The sequence below is a fragment of the Sebastes fasciatus genome, chromosome 23 (assembly GCF_043250625.1).
Source record: "Sebastes fasciatus isolate fSebFas1 chromosome 23, fSebFas1.pri, whole genome shotgun sequence".
NCBI lineage: Eukaryota > Metazoa > Chordata > Actinopteri > Perciformes > Sebastidae > Sebastes > Sebastes fasciatus.
In genome coordinates, this window is record NC_133817.1 from 1,206,283 (window position 1) to 1,228,203 (window position 21,921).

At 45.6% G+C, this 21,921-nt stretch overlaps 1 protein-coding gene across 8 annotated transcripts in view; it reads right to left on the reverse strand.

Annotated features, from left to right (window-relative positions):
• The window catches only part of LOC141761904 (protein bicaudal D homolog 1-like), a 39,911-nt gene that overhangs the window by 6,217 nt on the left and 11,773 nt on the right, over nt 1-21,921 (reverse strand). For 4 of the 8 annotated variants that reach the window (XR_012592664.1, XM_074625573.1, XM_074625572.1 and 1 more), the window contains exons 2-11: nt 19,011-19,223; nt 18,002-18,157; nt 16,729-17,033; nt 16,336-16,510; nt 13,593-14,093; nt 13,328-13,506; nt 12,595-12,985; nt 12,295-12,513; nt 11,040-11,191; nt 9,997-10,207 (exon numbers count right to left, since the gene is read on the reverse strand). Coding sequence is in view for 7 of the 8 variants with exons in the window: in XM_074625573.1 (XP_074481674.1) it covers nt 9,997-10,207; nt 11,040-11,191; nt 12,295-12,513; nt 12,595-12,985; nt 13,328-13,506; nt 13,593-14,093; nt 16,336-16,510; nt 16,729-17,033; nt 18,002-18,157; nt 19,011-19,223 (2,502 nt within the window). In the remaining variant the exon portion in view is untranslated. Of the gene's footprint in view, nt 1-6,444; nt 10,208-11,039; nt 11,192-12,294; nt 12,514-12,594; nt 12,986-13,327; nt 13,507-13,592; nt 14,094-16,335; nt 16,511-16,728; nt 17,034-18,001; nt 18,158-19,010; nt 19,224-21,921 lie in introns of those variants that run through there. The other 4 variants (XM_074625568.1, XM_074625569.1, XM_074625570.1 and 1 more) reach the window with 4 other exon arrangements.

Here is a 21,921-nt window from a genome sequence, read left to right on the forward strand (position 1 = left end):
CCCAAACCTGGTTTATTATCCTCAGGTAGGCGGGGCTCTTCATCGTTGGTCCATTCATGTCATCATGGACGTATTTAACCAGCCCGTTCTCACTCCCGAGTCATCATCAAATACAGCAGCCGTAACTACGTGGCCATTCAGTAGTTATGGCAGGACTAAAGGAGGAAGTCAGGTGAGGTAGTATAACGAGCGATGAAGTCCACACAGAGAGGAGGTCGGGATGGATGGATGCGTCAAAGAACACAGGACTTTCACCCAGGAGACCGCTGTTTGTGTGATGTCTGAAACTTCATTTAAGTTAGCCTACTTAACTTAGGGTGCTTTCACATCAGGGGACCCGGGATCCGAGTACACTTGTCCCCAAAGTCCAGTTCGTTTGATTAGTGTGAACGCTCCGTACCGTACTCGGGCACGGTTCGTCGATCCGTGCCCGAGTCGACTTGAAAAGATGGTCTGCAGTACGGATCATGCGTACTCTGGTACGGTTCACATCAGATGTGAAAGCCGACCGTACCGAAACACGGAAGTGGACCGCTATTAAACGCGACAAACGTTAGCAGTCAGCGAGTAGTTGTGAAAGCGCAGGCTGTTTTCAACGACACCGGTCTGCTCTGAAATCTGTATACATATAAAACTGTTTAATATCTACAGTATGTCTGTATCTGCTCTATCAGCGTGCACCGATCTCATCCTCTGAACTGCACGGCCGTGGATGATACAGCAGGAAGGCCGGCGAGAGGTTCCTTCAAATATAAACAATAGGCGATGGGGTCGGGCGATGTTTGTTATTTTAATTAGCTGATTTAATGGTCTGTCTGTGAAGAACGAGAGACGCTCAGCGGGCAGAGTTTTCACATCTAACTCGGTGAAATCAGAGTTTATTTCAACCAAACCAGAGTTGGTGATTGTTGGAGAGACTAACGACGACGGTGTTGGTGAGGTTTATTTAGTTTCTGTCCAGTTTGAATGAAGTGTTTTACGATGCTCCGCCACTAGAACAGCTGATCTTCATTATTATATTAAAACTTCTCCATTTGGAGTCAATATTATACAATTTAGTTGTTGTTGTTTATTGATATTCTACTCTGCACAACGGTAGAATGAGATGATGCACAGGGTAAACGTCATGGCCGAAGGCTCCACTGTGGTCTCGTAGCCTCCTGTAGTGGATATCAGGAGTATTTCAGAGCCAGATTCACTTTCAAGAGGTAGAAAACCCATTTGGCACACTTTGGGTATCCAAGTGTGCCAAACGGAGAGTCCTCCTGGTCCTATCCTGACTAAACCTTTATAGAATCTATGTGCTTTGTGTTATTTATATCTGCTTTGGCTCAGTTGTAGTCGAGGAGTTGCTGAATGACCTCAGTGGATAACATCATTGCTATAATGGTTTTATCCACTGTCTGATCTAGAAAACATTTTAGGCGAGGATAAAAATGTAAATCTTTCCTTTGGTTCATCAGTTTACTCAGACAGAGTAACAGTCACAGTGTTACACAACGTTTACTTTTGGTTTCACACGGGACGTGAACAGCGGCCTCCTGGGTGAAAGTCCTCCTACCCGTCCTTAGTTGACGTTCTCTCATGTTAAACTCATTATTATACCACGTAACTGTACGTAACGGTCGCTCGATACACTACGTCAGCTGCTCTGACCGAATCTAAAAAACATTAAATTAAATTTGGTTTGCAGAAGCATAAAATGCCAACACTTTGTCCTGGATGACTCGGCTGAGTGTAGCTGCCTTTTAAAAGTCCTAGTCTATAGCTCTTTCAAGACATTTATCTGTCATGGTCACGGACTAAGGGAAGAGGAATACGCCATATGTACGCCGTTAAAGTCGAACCCAATCATGAGAGCATTTCTCTCCGAAGACCAGCTCTGTTGCTTTAAGAAATGTCTGTATGGGACTCCTTCCATTGGACTGTGATTACGTCAGTGTCTGCAGGAACACCCAATAAGTGGGCTACTTGCTTCAAAGCAACAATGGAACATTTTGGGAAAACAACTGTGATTTTAATGCTGTCACAGATACAATATTGTAGGGAAAGTATGTCAATATCAGACTGAACAAATACCTTTAACACTAATATTTCTCTCCAGCCCCACTTTACATTTATTCAACGTTTATAAGCCGCATCATTCACTCAGACTGGCAACGCTGTCGACTTTAACATGCGTCTGTTGCATGAACTCTTTTCCTTTGGTTCCCCTCCGAGAGAAAGCCCTCTGAGAGAAATCCCTCTGAAACAGTATACGACTGGTATTCCAGGAGGTGTACCATGGGGCAGATAACAACATTTGACAGGTTGTCTCTCATTGGTTCAATTTTCACTTGATTGAAATTTAGCATAATTTGGGATGTTGGCAGAGAACAGGGAGATGTGTGTGTGTGTGTGTGTGTGTGTGTGTGTGTGTGTGTGTTTAGACAGAGCAAGGGTATCACAGAGAGGAGATCACAACTGGTTTCCGGCTTTTATCTCAACCGAAATACAGGTTACACCCCCACAAGATGCTAATATTCCTTCTACTTGAGTCCACTTTTGATTCACCTCAGCTTTGCCTCAAACTTATAAAATCTTGGATGTCCATTTGAGGAGTAAGTTGTTGACTAGCTGACACAATGACAGCAGATTCCACCAGTTCCACGTGTCTGAAGCTGTGTTATTAGTGGTCGTTAGGGGACCGTACTGGTGGTTTAGCCCATTTTTAAAACAACATTACTGCTGACAGTTCTCTAAATCTCTCTGTGGTGTTTTATATTTGTGAATGTTTTTCCTACTTCTCAAGCGGCCACTATTTTACATGACACTACTGCGTTCAAATCATCTTGACGTGCTTTGCATCACCACAAAGCAACAGTGCAACTAAGAACGCTGACATGACGCTCTGCATCGCTCTCTCCTGGAGCGTACCAGATAGAACGTTTCAGTCGCTGAGCAGCTCATAACGTTGGAGATGGGGAGAATGTTAAAAATGCACTCTTAGCGGGGCAGTTAAGCACAATAAATGTGCATTTTGCAATAAAGCAACACAATTTGGCACAGATGTAGGTTTATGAAAAGATATAGATATCGGGGCGCTGCAAAAAATACTATTCCTAGTTGTTACAGAAAACTGATTTTATGAGTCTTGATGATTTCCAAGCTGTGTTCAAGCTGATCAGATCCGATGTCAGAAGATCACAGACATGTTTTTTTTTCCCTCTTTATTTTTTAAGGGTGCTTTTTAAAAACTTTTCACCTGAGAAAAATGTGAAAACTGAATAAAAGGAGAATGGTGCCATGGTTTATATTGAGTATAGGGCTGTCAAAGTTAACATGATGATAACGCGTTAACATAAATTCGCTTTAACGCCACTAATTTATTTAACGAATTAAGGCATCTTGTGATTTTTAGGTTGTAGTGGGCCCAATTTTAAAGCTAGAAGATTCTGGTATCAAATAACGCTCCGAACTTACACAAAATGTTTGGCGAGGAAAAACTGTCATGTCCATGTCCAAAGGGGTCCCTTGACCTCTGACCTCCAGATCAGTGAATGTAAATGGGTTCTATGGGTACCCATGAGTCTCCCCTTTACAGACATGCCCACTTTATGATAATCACATGCAGTTTGGGGCAAGTCATAGTCAAGTCAGCACACTGACACACTGACAGCTGTTGTTGCCTGTTGGGCTGCAGTTTGCCATGTTATGATTGGAGCATATTGTTTTATGCTAAATGCAGTACCTGTGAGGGTTTCTGGATCAATATCTGTCATTGATCTGTGTTGTTAATTAATTTAAATTAATAAATATATACATAGAGTTATATAAAGCAATCATATTTGTCCACTCCCATGTTGATAAGAGGATTAAATACTTGACTAATCTCCCTTTAAGGTACATTTTGAACAGATAAAAAAAAGTGTGATTAATTGCAATTAACTATGGACAATCATGTGATTAATCGTAATTAAATATTTGAATCGATTGACAGCCCTGACTATAATAGAGGAGTTCACCTGCCTGACAGTTTCTCCCAGCTGATAGGCAGCTAAGAATATTTCCTAACAGCAAATGGGTTTTTATTTTTAACATTTTCCCAAAACAAAACAAAAAATGTATGAGCTACTCAGTGACTGAAATGCCATAACCATTATACGTAGTAAATACGTAGTAAATGCGTAGTAAATACGTAGTTTACGTAGTAACTGCATAAATATTGTCATACTATGTGAAATAAATGAAAGCCAGTAGCCGAGAGGAAGGAAAAACTGAAACCATTCTTTAGAGAATGATCAGCCATGTGATCCGTGCTGAAATTGTTCAAATATAATAAAACACTGGAAGTAATGTACATTTCCTACTAACTATCTGATTCATATTACACATCGAGGTCAGGCTGGAGCATCCAGTCCAACGCTCTAAAAACACACTTCTAAAGTCGTACAATGTACCATTAAGCAATCACTGACCAAGCAGTAAAGATAGCAAACAGGAAATGTAGAGGACTCCTCCTCAAATTACATTTTGCTCATTAAAACAATCTGACTGCAGACGTAGAGCGTTAATGGTTTGAGGTAGAAAAAAAAATATAGGCGAGATGTGGGCCTATTGTGTCAAATTATCAATCAGGAATCTGGAAATTAAAGGTGCCTGTCAAATGAGTTGTTGCCCCATGTTGCATATTAAAAACAAAAACATGTGTTGTAGGCAAGAGTCCATTTACAGTGTTAGACAAGAGTCAACAGACAGCTGTGACAGTATATGAAATAATAATGATCATAGATCTGGAAAGAAAAGCCACGATTAAAAGTTCCAACGATACAAACGGGGGGGAAACAGGAAGGTGTACAGAGGAGTTGAATATTTACTGACATGAACTGTCAGTAACTGACAGTATTATCTGACTTTGCGGAGTCATTATCCAACCCCACTGAAAGCAATCCAAGCCCAAAGAAACAAAGAAATACACACAGAAACCAGCATTTTAAGGCTGAGGTGCGAAAAGGAGTGGAAATGGAAAATAAAAGGAAGCACATCGTTGTTTCCAGACAGGCATTTGTTAGTTATTATAGGCTACACTGTGTAAGTGCTGTATAATGGGGTTTTCTTTTGTAAGGCACACAGGGAATACGGTATCATGTGTGCTGCACTAATATATCTCACATACATGTAGGATGTTCGCCAACAGTTAAAAAGAACATCAAAAAACAAGAACAACTTGTAAGAGATGAGTTTGCTGCAGGTTACGGAGCCCCCCTAGAACCCCTAGACCCTCTAGACCTCCTAGACCCTCTAGACCTCCTAGACCCCCTAGACCCTCTAGACCTCCTAGACCTCCTATGAGAATTTCTTATTATCTCGTTCCCTGGAGTTAGTAACTCAAAGTTACTTCATAGAGCACTTCTTCCAATCATTCCTGACAGTCCACACACTGCTGATGTACGGCGCCCCCTAGATGATGTACTTCAGTAAAGTGTGAAAGATATTGACAGATTCAAACTTCCTGGATCAATAACTCATAACAGAAACGTTGTTAAAACACCAACGAGGGCTCTTTGTAACCGTAGTGAGGTAGACAACGAGCTACAACCTCGTTTTAATAAACGCATAACGGCTGTGAGACGAGCTGTCAGGGACCGTCTACAAAGTGCAACGCCGAAAAAAGATAAATATTCAATAACTTCAGTAGTATGCAGTGTAGTACCACCAAAATGACTTCACACATCAGTGGTCTCTTCCTGATTATACTTATTAAACTAATTAAGACATTTTGATGGTACTAAACTTTATAAAAGTGAAGTTATTGAATATTTTTCCCATTAAAAATTCACCAAAATTATGCAAAAGCATATTTTTCCAAACTAAATGTTGTAGTACAACTATGAGGAGATCATTGATATGTGAAGTAGTTTTGGTGGTACTACACTGCATACTACTGAAGTTATTGAATATGTTTCTCTTTTCGGCGTTGCACTTTGTAGACGGTCCCTGACGTCTCACCGCCGGCTGCACATAGAGACCGATGTTAAAATATGCTTTTGCATAATTTTGGTGAGTTTTTAATGGGAAAAATATGCAATAACTTCACTTGTATAAAGTTTAGTACCATCAAAATGTCTTAATTAGTTTAATAAGTATAATCAGGAAGAGATCATTGATGTGTGAAGTGATTTTGGTGGTACTACACTGTGTATTACTGACGTTATTGAATATGTTTCTCTTTTCCGCGGTGCACTTTGTAGACGGTCCCTGACGTCTCACAGCCGGGTGCACATAGAGACCGAGCTTATGTGTTATGCTTTGATATAAACGAGGTTGTAGCTCGTTGTCTACCTCACTACGGTTACAAAGAGCCCTCGTTGGTGTTATAACAACGTTTCTGTTATGAGTTATTGATCCAGGAAGTTTGAATCTGTCAATATCTTTCACACTTTACCGAAGTACATCATCTAGGGGGGCGCCGTACATCAGCAATGTGTGAACTGTCAGGAATGATTGGAAGAAGTGCTCCATGAAGTAACTCTGAGTTACTAACTCCAGGGAACGAGATAATACAAGTTTTTCCTAGGGGTCTAGGGGTCTAGAGGTCTAGGGGGTCTAGGGAGTCTAAGGGGTATAGGGGGGCTCCGTAGCAGGTCAAACGGGAAGATCGACATCAACTGTGAATCCAGTACAGAGTCCAGTACTCTACAGGCCCGGTACAGATGTATTAGTGACTATAGCTTGCCAGCTTTAACCACATAAACAAAACGGTTCCTGGAAGGTGTGTTTGATGGACCTTCTCTGTATCGGTCGGACTGTACGGGCAGCAGACAGAAACCATCACGCCAGCCTTCTCAAAGATAGCAGGAGCTTGTGACAGCTACTGTAACTCCCACTTTGGCAGAAAGAACTACAAAAACAAAAGGTGTCGTGGCGAAATGGCTGCAAAGCTGCAAAGCTGCAAAGCTGCCTTCACCGGCGGTTGCATCTGAGTTAAATCCAATATTTACTCTGATGCAGCAAATTAAAAGCCGTCATAACGTGCATGGATCTGATCCATACACAAACCCCGGAGCTATCTCTCAGTACTGGACACCCAGATGAAACGGATATCAATCTTCTCGTGTGATTCGGTAAGATGTAAAACAAGCACATATATATCTCTTAGACTCTCTTACTCCTTTAACTTCACTCTGACTTTCAGTCTAATTTTGGGAGATCTGTTCTCATGATGTGAAACAGTCTCTCTGGTTTGGTTGTATGAGGCGTGTCACGTTCCCTGAGTTTGGTGCAGTGCTGTGAACAAGACTAACACAACCTGAATACATTCATTCTGTGTCACCGATGAACCTCCGCGGCTGGCCACTAGAGGGGGGGCTACATTGTGAGTTTACCAGTTTAGCTCTGAAGTCGGCCATGATGGTGAGTCAGAATAGTCTTGAATCACTTCCTCTTCCTGTCACTGTGTGGATGTAAAGATACTAGTCATGTGGTCATGTCTGTAGTATAATCTTTAAACTATCAAAACTACCAGTGTCCCTCTGTAGTGATCATCTTTAGTGAGCAGACAGAAAGCTGCTTTAGACAGCAGTCTGGTTTAAAGAGAACCTTTTATGCTTTTTCCCCTTTCCTTTAGTGTGATATATTGTTGTTTTTGTGCATGTAAAAGGTCTGCAAAGTTACGTTAAGAAACACTGAACTGCATGGGACATGTTGCAGCACTTTGACTTGTTGAGGACTGCCTCTTAAATAGTTTTTTTGGGGACTTTAATAGCAGTGTTTTTTAATAATTGACATATTTAAAGCAAGTTCAAATAAGAAATGAGGAGAAGGAAACTTCAGACTATTGAGACTCATCCCAGATCTGACTCCAAGTCATGTTGCTTCCTTGTACAATGACTATGATATTCAGTCATGTGCCATGTTTGAGTGCTCTTTCTTCCTCCTTCTCTTAAGTTCTTGCCTGCACCTCTATCAGATCAAGCTTCTATACGGGATGGGGGGGAGGAAGTCTACAGCGTAAGAGCATCCAAACGTGAACATGCATAGCTGAGTACATGGCTGTATCAGAAGGTTGAGCTGATTGTGGCAGCAACCCTGGACAGGAGATGAAGAATACTCTGATGGATTGCTTGCGGAAAGCGGTGCCCATAGTGACAGAAAATATACTGTGCGTACCAATGACGAGTCCACCACGTCTTGTGGTGTCTTAATGGTACAACTGTGAGCGTGTGAGAGAGATTACAGAGTGAGATCAAAGCTGAAACACTAAAGCAGTCGGAACGCTTCAAACAAAGTTCTTGTTGGACGGCCAAACGACCTCTCAAGCACCGTCCCCTCACGATCTAACGGTGGACTTCAGGGCACCGTGTCCAACAAGTTTCCTAACTTTTCAAAAACGACAATCCAAAAAGCGTGCCGACTTGGCCGCGGCCATCGGCCAGGTGTGCATAGGTGTAAAAAAAAGCTTTTTTTTTTATTCTTCACGCAGCTACTACTGCCACCAAGTGCAATACCACAAATGCCTCTGAGGACAGATCATCGTGTCCCGCTCTCCAGGACAACGGACCTTTAAGTGTGGCCATCTGAACTGTTCGGACGACACCGTCATACTGAACCTTTAGGCACCTTTAAGTACCTCATGAACAAAGGAGAATGCTTGCACTGAAAGACATGTGGTTTACAGTGTTTGTGTATACAGACTCACTACAGAGTGGATATTATATTGAATATAGAGGACGGTATTTGAATGTGTCGTGGCCCTCATTCGAAGCTATGAAAGTGTCCACCAAATGTCCAGGTCGGTGTCTGAACGTGTGTTTTAATCACTTCATGCATGTGTGGTCTCAACCTGAAGAACCTAAACGCTAAAAACTCTCATTAAAAAGTCTCTATTAATGTCCTCCTGTGGACCAATCAGCAGTCTCAGAATAGAAGGAAGGTTGGAGGCCGCTTGTGCTCCTTAATGTCAAATCCCTGAGCAAAGTCACTGAACATTCAGAATCCATTGGCCAAAGCTTAGGCACAGGAAAACAGGAAACCACTCTGTCCTCCTCTCTGTGAGCCCCACCACTCTCTCAGGTGACAAAAGAGAAGGATGCTGGGAGTTGCAGTTTCAATATCAATAAGGAGCCCGGTGGAAAAGCCTTCAAAGAGGCTTCTAGTAAAGGGTTTCTAGTAAGGGGGTCAGTGGCGAGGCCGGTAAGAACTGTAGTATCTGGGGTAGAGGGGCGTGTAGCTGGTGGAGTGGCTGTAGGGGGCGGAGGAGCCAGAGGTGAGGTAGGAGCTAGAGGGGGTGAAAGCAGGAGAGGAGCTGTAGTAGGCTGACGAATAGCTGGAGGAGGGAGAAGGGGAGTGGGAGGAGGAGTAAGGGGACGGTGAGGGAGGAGAGTAGAGGACAGAAGAGCGCGTCAGGCTTGACAAGGGCCGAGTTCGGGGCGAGGGGCTCCATGTGGAGCGCCTGAGCCCCAGAATAGGGGACCTGTAGGGGGAGGAGGGGGCGGATCCTGGATGAGTGGGCCTGGCGGTGGCGGTGGCGGTGGCGGTGGCGGTGGCGGTGGCGGCGGTGGCGGTGGATGGGGGAGAGGTATGAGAGTCTGGGGTGAAGTGCCTGGAGAGGCCCGAGCTACGAGGCAGAGTCGGGGTGATGTTGACACTGAAACTGTGCGAGTCGACCACAAACGTCCGCATGCCCAGGGTCCACTGGGAGTGAGCCAGCTTCAGAGGGGTTGAGGGTGGCGAGGAGGGGGCCTCCAGACACGGGGGGCGCTCTGGCGCCGGAGGGCCAGCGGCCAACGAGGCAACCGCTGGAGACGACGGACTGCGAGTGGGTATGTGTGACGTAGGGGAGGCGAGAGCTGAGGCCAGAGCTGCGCTGACCGCAGACGGGCTAAGCGCAACGGTGGGATCATCAGGAAGAAATGACGTAGGACTAAAAAGGCCAGAAAGGGGGAGGCTGACAGGGGCCAAAGCTGAAGTGGAGCCTTGGGATAGATTGGAGGCCGAAGCCAAGGCCGGGGGACTTACTTTGGGGGTGCTGGTCCTCACGCGATGCAGCCTGTCCCCACGGGTGCGGTGAGTCTGCTCTTGATCGAAAGCCAAATCCTCCAGGCGCTGGGTGAGGGCCAGTTTCTGCTGGATGGCCATCCGCAGGAGGGAGTTCAGAGTCTTCTTCTCGTCTTCGGCCGCAGACAGCTGCCTCTGCATCTCGTCCAGCTGGGTCACGTACTCGTCACACCTGAAGAGGGCGAGGTCCAGCAGGTTGGAAAGGGTTAAAAGAAGGAGCTGATTGAAGTGTGGAAATGACCACAAAGCAAAGTGAAAGAAGAGGCCATGAAGTGGGAAACACACTTCATGAACATCGACACAAGAGTGGAATCAATCTTCTCATATTAATAATCTTGTTTCCAAAAATGTCAACCTATTTCTTTAAAGGACGGGCCATTATTATTATTATTATTATTATTATTATTATTATTTAGCTTTTTATATCATTCTGTAGCTTACCAGTGGTGTATACTATGTATGTTTTAGTGTCCAAATGCTATTTTCCCTTCAAGCCCTTCTGAAAACGTATTACCTTTTCTCGTAATATTCTGACTTTATTGTGTAAATCTCAGATGTGTTTTTCCCTCAATGTGGTCCTAATACTCCGTAGTACATTGTCTCTTTGTCCCTCACTGCATTAGACTCATATACTATATACTTAGACTATAAACTGAGTTACCTTCATCACAGTGATCACATGTTTTGCGGCTCCAGACAGATATTTTTTGCCTAAAATGTCTCTTTTGATAGTAAAGGTTGCTGACCCCTGGTTTAGTCGGTGTATTAACGTTACATACAGTAAATTAGATGGCGGTATAGGCACGCTCACAGTTCGGAGAAGCGGACAGACGTGCCGGCACAGAAGCTAAGCGATGTATTGCTGCAGACGCCACGTTAGTTCATATCCGAAAGTCATAGAATAACACGAGCGCCGCTCTGCACTGCGCTCATACAGCGGTTACAGCCGATGACGCTGATGCAGCACCCAGCCTCTGGCTCATTGTTTCTGATTCGTCTCTTACCTGGTGGCAAACATGGCGCGCAGAGAGGAGAACGTGGCAGCGTCCTCCTTCAGGGCCTTCAGCTCGTTCCTCAGCTTCATCATGGTGTCAGTCACCATGGACTTCTCTGAATCATACTTACTCTTCAGGTTGGCCAGAGCCCCCTCTGCTGTCTGGGTGAACACACACACACACACACACACACACACACACATACACAGATCATAAATCATCCTGTTTTTCATTTCACTTTCCCAGTTTCGACTTCCCACTATCCCCTGTAACCATATGAAGACTCCACGGTGTAAATCTACTGCTATAAAACCACAAAGACTCTCACTTGGCTTGAATGTGCCACGCCCAGATAGAAACAGTGCAGTCGGTGTTTACCGCAACAGCTCTCTCAAGTGAGTCTCTGCACTCTGCACACAGGAAGTGACTCATAAAACCTGCCCAGGCTGAATCATTGAGGCAGAGTGATCATTTACATTCTCTCAGTACATCATGCTAGCCGTGTCCTCTGCATTGTATCAGTGATGCACACATTCCTCGGGGAGAAGTCACATAAAACAGGCAATATAAACTAATAGCAATGGGGGAGGTGGAGGTTTGAGAAAGCCAAGTGAGTCCTTCAATCAACCATATTGGTTGATGTCTTTCAGGGTAGGGTGTCTCAGGCTCTGCTTTCTCCTTTTCAGCTCCTGCTGTCTCTTGTCTGGTGCGTTCCCGCAGGTTGATGTTGCTGATGCTGTTTGGCCAGTAGATGCCGAGGATGCGTCCGGTTTTGATTGCACCCTCTGACTCGCGCCTGCGTTAGACTCCTTGGTCTGTGTTTCAAGACGGGTCGGGTGGGTTGCAGACATCGCTGCAGACCCCCGGCGTCTTTTACGTGAGAGGGCGCAGCGAGCACTTTGTCCACGGTGTGGCGAGGTCCGGGCGGGGAGCGCTGTAAAGCTGCGGCCGCGAGCCACCTTCGCCCCGAGCCTTTCCAAGCCGACCTAGAGCCGGTGGCGGCGCACCGCCTCGTATGCGTGACTCCCCAGCCTGCCGTGTGTCGCTCACACCCTCCAGCTGGCTGTTAACGAGGGTCTTTAGGCACAGAGAAGTACTCGTATCGGTACTCGGTATCGGAGAGTACCCAAATTTAAGTACTTGTACTCGGTCTGAAACAAAGTGGTATCGGTGCATCCCTACAACAGTACTGTTTTTACATAGTCCAAAATATGATACTAGTCTGTCAGCTACACTCATAATATGTACACATCACATGTCTCACCTGTTTGTTAGCCCTGAGTACCAGTCTGAGGGTGGCTATCTGCTCTCTCTTGGTGCTGAGCAGAGATTTAAGCTTCAGGATCTCCTCCAAGCAGCTCTCCTTGTCCTTGTCCAGCAGAGGGGCCAGTTCCCTGGCTGCGGCTCTCTGTCTGGACAGCTGCAGAGACCTGTCTACTGCCCGCTGGAGGTGCTTCACCTGGGGGAGGCGAGGAGAGAGGAGCTGAGGACAAGAGGATACAAGGAGAGAAAAGAAAGGAGGGAAGGGCATTCCACTGACAGCATCGTGAGAACGCTGTTCTACCTGGTCTCTGATGATGGCGTTGAGGTTGTAGATATTCATGGGCTCCCTGCGCAGCTCACCAGCTGGCTCCAGGGCAGGCGATGACGATGACGACGATGACGAAGAGGCACTGATGCTGGGCGAGCGGGTCGGAGGTGTGCAGGGCGGCAGGCTCTGCTCGGATGGAACCTGGAGGCCCTCCTTGTCCCCCTCCTTCTCCTCTCTCCCTCCCTCCCCAGATAAGGGCTCCTTGGACGGAGACTGCGAGGGGCTCCGCGACTCCGCGGGAGTTAAGGTTGTCGAAGCGACAGCGGCCAGCCGCCTGGCGAGGCGCGGTGTGAGGAGAACTTTGCTGTTGTCAGAAGACATGGCTTTAAGACAGGCACTGAGGCCCCGGAGCCCTCTGCCTTTTCTAGAAGAAAAACAGAGTGATAGAACCTTTATGATGTCGGTGGATATCTGCAGCAGATATTCTTACAAGATGCAGTCTGTTTGTGGGTTCATGCATGTGAAATCACAGACTGGGAATCAAGGTGTAGTGAAATGCATGTGGAAAAGTAAAAAGTAAAGATAGAAAGAAAATATAAAGGATGAAAATTCAAAGTCTGATACTGGTTTTGGGATGAATTTAGATCTCAAAGGTGCATTTATTTCTCAAGTGGCCCTCCCTCTAATACAGGCTCCACAAATTGGGCCTCAATCTCCGTAACTTTGAGCAATCTTGCCGTGTCCAATAATAAAACAGCGGTCAGACCTGTAGTAGTCCAGCATGACGCGGTTGGGTGTCTCATTGTTGCACAGACAGACGTGGTGGTAGAGCTGGGCGAGCTCCTCGCTCAGCGTCACCAACTCATCCTGAGCTGTGTTCAACACGCCTTGGCTCTCACTGGCTGCTGACTGAGCTGCCTGCAACTCCGACTCCAGGCTGGAAATCTGAGAAAAGAGGAGAGGACAGTCATTCACCTTTGTAACCATCTGTCATTCTATTGGAGCAGACACGGTCAGCGTGACACGGTTACCTTCTCCCGTCCCTCCCGGCAGCTCTTCTCCAACGAGGCGAGCTGCCTCTCCAGCTTCTGGAGCTGAACGCTTCGCCGTGGCTTCTCCTCCGCCGCTCCCTCGACACACTGAGACAGTCTGTCACGGAGGGCTTTCACCTCCGCCTTGAGCTCCACCACCTCCGTCACAGCCACACGGTACTTGCACTGCAGGATCTCCAGACCTGGCGTCTGGTATGAAAATACCTGACATTTGCTCATCGTCTCAGGTCCTCCTTCCTCTTCAGCCTCCTCCTCATCTCTGTCCAGCTCCATCAGGACCTCGGCGTTGAGCTGAGACGTGGCGCCGGTGTGGGCTTCCGGGTTGAGGTGGGCCCTTCGATGCAGCCGGCGGAGGGCAGTGACTCTCTGGCTAAGGCGGATGGCCTTCTCATGCTGCTCGTTCAGGGCCCCCTGGGTGTGTTGGAGCTGAATGCGGGACTCCTGCAGGCTGGTCATCAGTGATACTTTCTCACGTTCGACCTGAAGGGGCAGCAGCAGGATTAGGGAGAAGCACAGAAGACGTTTTCAAACCTTTTTCTACAGACTCATACCATTCAACACGTCAAATAATACACGGTCTGGGATATTTAAAGCGTCACCACACGGTTTGAGTATCCCTTCAACCCGTCGGTTGCATCGGAAAGTAAAACAGTTTTCATTATTTATTAATACACGTTCATCATATTTAGCCTGGTGCTTATTATCTTTTAATGAATTTTTAAATCTTGTGTAGTGTGCATTATTATTAGTCTAATTTATTAGGACTAGTAGTAGTCCTTTATCAAAAATAAGTTTATTCAAGTATGCTATTAGTATACTTCTTTTAAACTTTAAATAAAAGTATATTTTGTATGTTCTTATCAGAGATATACTTAACAAAAGAGTACTTAAGTAAACTTGGCTCATACTGACAAGTGTACTTGGCTTATAGGCCTACTTGTACTAAATCTTTTGATCAAGATGTACTTAAGAAAAGTATAATGACGTACTCTTACTTTAGAGGCCTACAGAAAGTCGCCTATTAAAGTGTGTGAGAGTTTGTAAAAGGATGTTTTGATATGAATTTACTTCAGTTCATCAGGAACTTTCTAAGTTTTTGAAATTATACGTTCACGATAATAATAATAATAATAAGACGAGTCTAAAGACACTGTGTGTGCAACTCGAGTATAGGTATACTTTCAGTATGAAAACTATTAAACTAGTTGTTTACTGAGAATACACTTTAAAGTGTTCTTTCATAAACTAAACTAGTGGGCTACAAGAAAGAAACTAGTAAACTATAAGTTTACTTATAGTATAATTGCAGTGCAAAATAAAACTTAGGTGTAAACTAGTTGTGAACTCAAAGTTTACTGTTCTTATACTTAAAAGTGGGTCAATTTAGTCCCGAGAAGTTTAAGTAGTACACTTGCAAGTATACTACTAGTACAGTGATATTAGTATACTTACTACGTAAAGTATACTTGGGAAATTTATACTTGAACTTTACTTAAGTATACTTCATGAAATAAACTACTTTTTCGTAAGTATGTTTGCAATTATCTGAGTTCATCATTTGAGCACCTTCACACAGTTACATGCAAACACAGACTTTAGCACCAACTAGTCAGGATGTCTACTGGTCCAACCCTTCGGTTCCTGACAGAATACCAATGGTTTGAAGCACTTCATTGCAGTCAACACAAAAAAAGAGAGCGCTGTTCTGCGTTGGCACGGTAAAGAGTTGGATGTGGCTCTCACCACCTTTAGAAACCGGAGCTCCTCCACAGCCAGACACTGTCTCACATCTTTAAAGTGCATTACAACACTAAGATATATGGCACTCTCGCTCTTTCTCATTAAAGTTCAAGTTCCGTCGGGTGGAAAGAAACTGTAGCACAAAAGTGGATTCATTAACATTTTAAAAGAGCAGCCTAGACGACAGCAGCAGCAGCAGCGATGAAACCCACCCATCTACTGGAGAGTGGTCGATAGTGTAGTGTGTCAGCTGAGATATAAATAAGCTCTTCCTGCAGCTCAGCCTATCAGCAGGGAGCAGGGATGGATGGGATTACACCTACAGGAACTGAAGCAGATGTACACACACACACACACACACACGGATGAATGTATACACACATAATATCCAGCTAGGTGGTGACCTGAGCATAATCTGATGCACTAAGTCATTTGGTTTTGGGATCGTATGAGAGAAAGACGTTATAGGAAAGGAAACAAGAATGAAGGTGAGGCTGTGTGCGAGAGGAGACGAAGGGTTTCACGCAGAGGGGATACTGTATGTCAGCATGGTCTACAGTAAATTATTCAAAAGCCTGAGTCGCCTGCTGGATGATGAACCCAGCAGACACGGAGAGTAAAGAATAACCAAACTGTGTCACAAATACGGTCTGATTGTTTGAACACTGGATGCCAGACATTTACAGGAATAGTTCAACATTTTAGGAAAATGCTTATTTTCCTGTTTGGGAACCTCAGAATTGCATCTCGGCTCTTTGCAGATGATGTGGTTCTGTTGGCTTCATCGGACCGTGACCTTCAGCACGCACAAGGTCCATATTTGTCTACAAATATGGACCCGGCAGCTTGGAACCTGGGCGGGGTCTTAGACGGTGTCGGAGTCATTCATTCATTCTTCCTCCATCTGAGGAGCATCTCTTAAATCATCTCTTTCCTCTCTCTCATATATATATATACATGCTTGATCAGAGAGCAGACTCACCGTCATCAGCTGCTGCTTGAGCTTCTGGATCTCCGTCAGGTTCAACTCGTTGAAGAGGTCCGACGTCACCGCCCCCTCAGCTCTCCGACCCGGGCCTCGGCACTCTCCATTAGCTCTGGGCGCCGACCCTGCAGCCGTCCCCGCCCCGGTCCCACCCTGGAGGTGGCCGTTACACCTGACAGATCAGAGTAGAGTAACATCTTCACTTTGCTTCCCACATGGCAGTTTTGGACATTATCCATGCAGCTATTACTATTCCTCCAAAACATATTTGGCAAAGTGAATCAGTAGGATATCATGTATTTGTAGGAGACAGGGTTGACTCTCTTGCGATCACTAACAATGTAATATTACATTTTCTTTACACACAAGTTTTGAGTGTGCGATATCCACCTTGTTGGCTCTTCTGCGTTTGGTGAGAGCAGAGTGGTTGGGGTGGCGTTGCCGCTGGGGGGGGCGGAGGTGAATGTCAGGTGGGCACTGCCGGTGAAGGCCACATCACACATGCTGAGGTGGTGGACCAGCTCCCTGCGCAGGTGGTTCTTCTGCTCACGCTCGCTCTTCAGAGACTCCAGCGCCTCCTCCAGCTGGGCGTCCGAGATGTCCTTCAAACGCAGAGCGTCCTGTAGCTGGCTGTTGAGGAGCTCCGTCTCCTCCTCCAGGACCTTGATCTCGTGCTTCAGGCCTTCATACTCCACCTGAACCAGGGACGGAGCAACAGATGGATTAATGGGATGAAATCAAGAGATTGGGTCGCCAACTGTATCGCTGATATGAAGTAATCTATATTTAAAGCTTTAAAAGGGGACATATCAGCTCATTTCCAGGTTCATACTTCAGCACGTTTACATGCTTTAATGTTCAAAAACACATTATCGGCATGTTACGAATCAATCGTACCTAATATGAAAACGCCCTAAGAGAAAAAGCCCAGTCTGCTCTGATTGGCTCGCTGTGGGCGGTATACTTTACTTTACTTTATACTTTATTGTCAGACAGGTCTGAAATTTGTTTTGCATAACAGCAGCTCCGTTTGCAACATCATATATCGTATATGCTAATGAGCCTGCATGTGACATAGGGAGGGGAGCCAGACCTGATTGGCTTGATGATAGATTTCATGATAGGTCCCCTTTAAAGTGGATATGTGGGTCGTATCAGAGGTGCCCTGTTGAGCTGTCTTGTAAATAAACAAAGTCGTGTTTACGTCATTGATGAGTTTTATTGCTGATTCTTTTAATACTTTAAACTGAACCAGAGTTTACATCCATGTTTTCTAACTTGGAGTCATCTTTCTCTTTGATGGTGCTTTACTACAGTACGGGGGCTTTTCTGCACGTTACGGCCGCAAACTGTCGATCAGCATAAAAGCTTGAAACCAGTGTAGTGAAACAGAACAGACTGTAAAGACACTACTGTTACACTACCACTATGTAGTGGCTTTAAATATGTATATATAGATATATATATATATCTATATATATGTATATAATATTGTTAGAATAAAAATGTCCACATTGGAAAAACTAAAGATGAAATTCTTCACATGCATTTCGTTTCTTCTGCTGCAGCCTCTGTTGCAGGGCCGTAATGTAATGTGTACGTCTGTGTGTGTGTGTGTGTGTGTGTGTGTGTGTGTGTGTGTGTGTGTGTGAATCATCTGCACCTGATTCTGTTTGAGTGTCGACACCAGTTTCTGCAGAGAGATGTTCTCCTCCTCCAGCTCGGTGTAGTCCTGGAGCAGCCGCGTCTCCCGGAACTTGTACTCCCTGATCTCCTCTCGCATCCGGCTGCGTTGCAGCTCCAACATCTCGTTACTCTGCTGAGACAGTTCAGGAAAACAGAGCTGGAGCTGCATGCTGTTTATGATGCAGATAACCCGAAAGAATCACTGGAACCAGCATGGAAGCGACACAATTTTTTGAAAGAGAGAGAGACGATGGAAAGACTAACTGTGATGCTCTTCCATGTGGTCAGCTAAAACCGAGTTCCTCTTTACCATCTCCTGTTTGTTTCCCATGACAAAGCTCTTGTTATGATAGGTTATATATATATATTCTTGTTATCTGACTGTGGGAAAAATGTCATAAAATTATATTTGACAAAATGTTGGCCTGCTCTTTTAAACGTCTAAGGCCCAATTCCAATCCACCCTCTCTCTACCTACGTCCACTCCGTTTGCGTGGAGGCTCCGCCATGTTAAGTGCCATCCCAAACCAATCACTGGGGAGAGGAAGTGGGTTATAAAACCCTCCAACAGCGAGCTGCATCGATGACGACTTAACCAGCCGCCCTCACTGACAACGTGCAACGCCGTTTAGTGATCCAAAGTCAGTTCCGTGCAACTACCGGTACAAACATTTACTGTAAACTGATCAAACTGACATTTAATTCATTCTACTTTATGGTCATACAGACATCAACAACATGAAGTAAATAGATTGTATTTAAGATCAAATACACCTTATCTAGTCTAGAAAACAGTAGACATGTTCATTACTTTGTTAATTGTATATATACTGTATATATATATATACGAGTGGGAGGGTGCAGTGTGAGGTGGAGGGTGGAGGGGAACGGATTGGAACTGGGCCTAAATGTTGTACAAGAAGGCGCCCTGCTTTAAAGGAGCACCCAGCTGCAGCTCTTGGCTGATATGAAGCACCGTACTGTACCTCCCTCAGCTCCTGCAGCACCGTGCTCAGGTGCTCGTTGTCGGCCTGAGCGTTGGAGGCGGTGGCCCGGCTGTGCTTCAGCGCCGACTGGAGCTCCAGGAGGCGTCCCATGTAGTAGGCCTCCTTGGAGGCAGACTCCTGCAGCAGCATCTCCTCGTTGGTTTCTCCGTCTGCTGCCACCTTACGCTGGGTGGAGTAGGCCTGGCCAAATGCCTGGAACAAAGAAAGGATGTGTTATGGAATACTGATACTAAATGATACTCAGGCAACTTTGTATTTGTGGAGCTTAAATGTGGTACTGGATCAATCACTGATATGATCAGTTGAAAAGATAATTAATTACTAAATCTCATTGTGACTAATCCACTTGCTGTCACTTAGAACATAAAACTTTATTTTGAATTTTAAGTTTCCAAATAAAGATACCAAATATGTTGGACTACATTTTGGAAAAATTGTCCAATGAATGTCTTATACCCCGTGACATCACAAGTTTGAGTTGTAGCACTCTAGTTTTTGGATTTGGGAGAGCTGTCCATGTTTGCTAGTATTTTTATGAGTAGGGATGCACCGATACCGATACCAGTATCGGGTATCGGGTCCGATACTGTGCTCATGTATTCGTACTCGCAAAAACGGATCTGATACAACGGCACCGATACCACTTTATGGCAGCGTGACGTTAACCTCTCGTCACCATCTTTTGGGTCCTATCGCACACGCTCAAGCGCCACCTCCCCGACGGTGCGGGCGAGACGGGCCGGTGGTGCGCCTGACCCCGCTGGGCCGGGATCCCACCTTAGCCAGCACGCGCCGACCCTCACTTTCATTGCGCCACAGGGTTTCGCTTGCACCCTCTGACTCGCGAGTGCGTTAGACTCCTTGGTCCATGTTTCAAGATGGGTCGGGTGGGTTGCAGACATCGCCACAGACCCCTGGTGCCTTTTACGTGGGCTGAGCTCCGCCCTGGGGGCACGACGCGGTGACACTTTGTCCACGGCCCCCGGGAAGCACCTTCGCACCGAGCCTTTCCAAGCCGACCTAGAGCCGGTCGCAGCGCACCGCCTCATACGCGGGACTCCCCGGCCTGCCGTGTGTCGTACTCGAAGAAGTACTCATATCGGTACTCGGTATCGGCGAGTACCCAAATGTAAGTACTTGTACTCGGTCTGAATAAAAGTGGTATCGGTGCATCCCTGTCTTAGACCATCGGAATAACATGTATGAATTTTGAAAATGGTTGTAGTTCCCCTTTAATCTCAGCTAAATGTATAACATGGAGAAAGGTTTCAAAGCACCTCTCCTGCGTCCACGGCACAAACGCTTACAGAATCACCAACTTGGAAAATGTGCAGAGTTCATTGTTAGTGACAGCTGAAGACGCAGCTCTATAAGAGTGACGGGACGCTGAGGTCCGTCGTGTAAGAAGAGGTGAGGCAGCGTCAGCGGCCTCGTGATCACCGAACTGCAGCCGACCGACCCCTCTGCTCCACTGAACACTGATGGGAGGAGAAATATATTGAACTGAAAATCAATGAGCGCCCACGCTATGCTAGGCTGAGCTCAAAGTGTAGAGAGAGGGAGGGAGCGAATATGTGGGAAAGTCTCTCTCTCCCCTTTAAGTCAGAGGCTCAGAGAAAAAGTTCAGCCGGTGTGTGATTTTGTTTATAGGCACGACTGCAAGAATCACTGAGCACAGGCGAAACGTTCCCCGTGCACCGTCCCACAGGAGCAGAGTGTTAAGTACAGTTTATCTCAGTCAGCTGGGACCTGAACACCCAGGGCTGATCTCCGTCCGTCTGCTCGCTGAGACCGGTGATGCGTTTCAGACTGCACACAGGAGATTAATGAGCCTTTTACACACACAAACTAATAAAGTGGTCTCCTGCAAATCATGTTCATAATTAGGAACCATAATCAGGTGAATGGATGTGTAACCATGTGCTGGTAACACTGGTGGCGTATGTTTCTGTCCCAACTCATCAAATAGGGACGTTTGGTCAGCGCCTCTCTGCATCTGATACCAACGCACCGTGTCTGTATGAGACACACCGGGCTTTCAAACCCATCCGTGTTAATATTAGACGGTCAGCTGACGTTGTATAAAGACTGAGAGAGTCTGTCCGGTTGGACGGTTGGGTCCAACTTTTACCCCCGAGGCCGCTGTTCGTGTCCCGTGTGAAACCAAGTCAACGTTGACTTATTTGACCTTTCTATAACATGACTTACATAACTTACATATTTAAAAGACATAATGCATGTAACGAGTGGAAACTGACGCGCCGTACCTGACCTGTCCAAAGGTCAAACGGGGCGTTTCAGACAGAGGGTGAAACGAGGTGCTGCAGCACAGCCGGGAGGAGAAAAGTTACGCTCCTTTTTTTAACATAAAAGGAAGTAAACATGTTTTAGTAGGAACCCCAAAATAAGGAATATTTGAAAGAAGTTGTAATCCCATAAAAACTATCCACATAGTGACTTTAAGTACATGCATATGGATGCTCTTAGCTGCACAAACCACAAAGATTTTTGCGTTCAAAACTGTGTCATCTGAAACGTGATGAGCTGCAGTTTCAAACAAGGAGAAACAACAAGGAGCTCGATAACATTGCAGGCAATGACAGGATGAAACGGTCTCATTTGTCTGTTCTGTTCTGTTGTCTTTCAGCTCTACGTTGTCAGCCTGTGATTGTAATAAAGATCCCATCTGAAGGCACCATCAGCATCCATCTGGAGACGTTTTTAAACCACAGCAGGAGATGAAGCGCTAGCGCACCATGTCAGGGACGAAATATAGCCGTGATGAACCGCCTCTGCAGCATCCCACAGCTAATAAACGCTGGAGAGGAGTCACTGGATGTGTGTGACCGATCTGTTCATGGCCGATGGTTCTGCCAAACAAGCCATTACT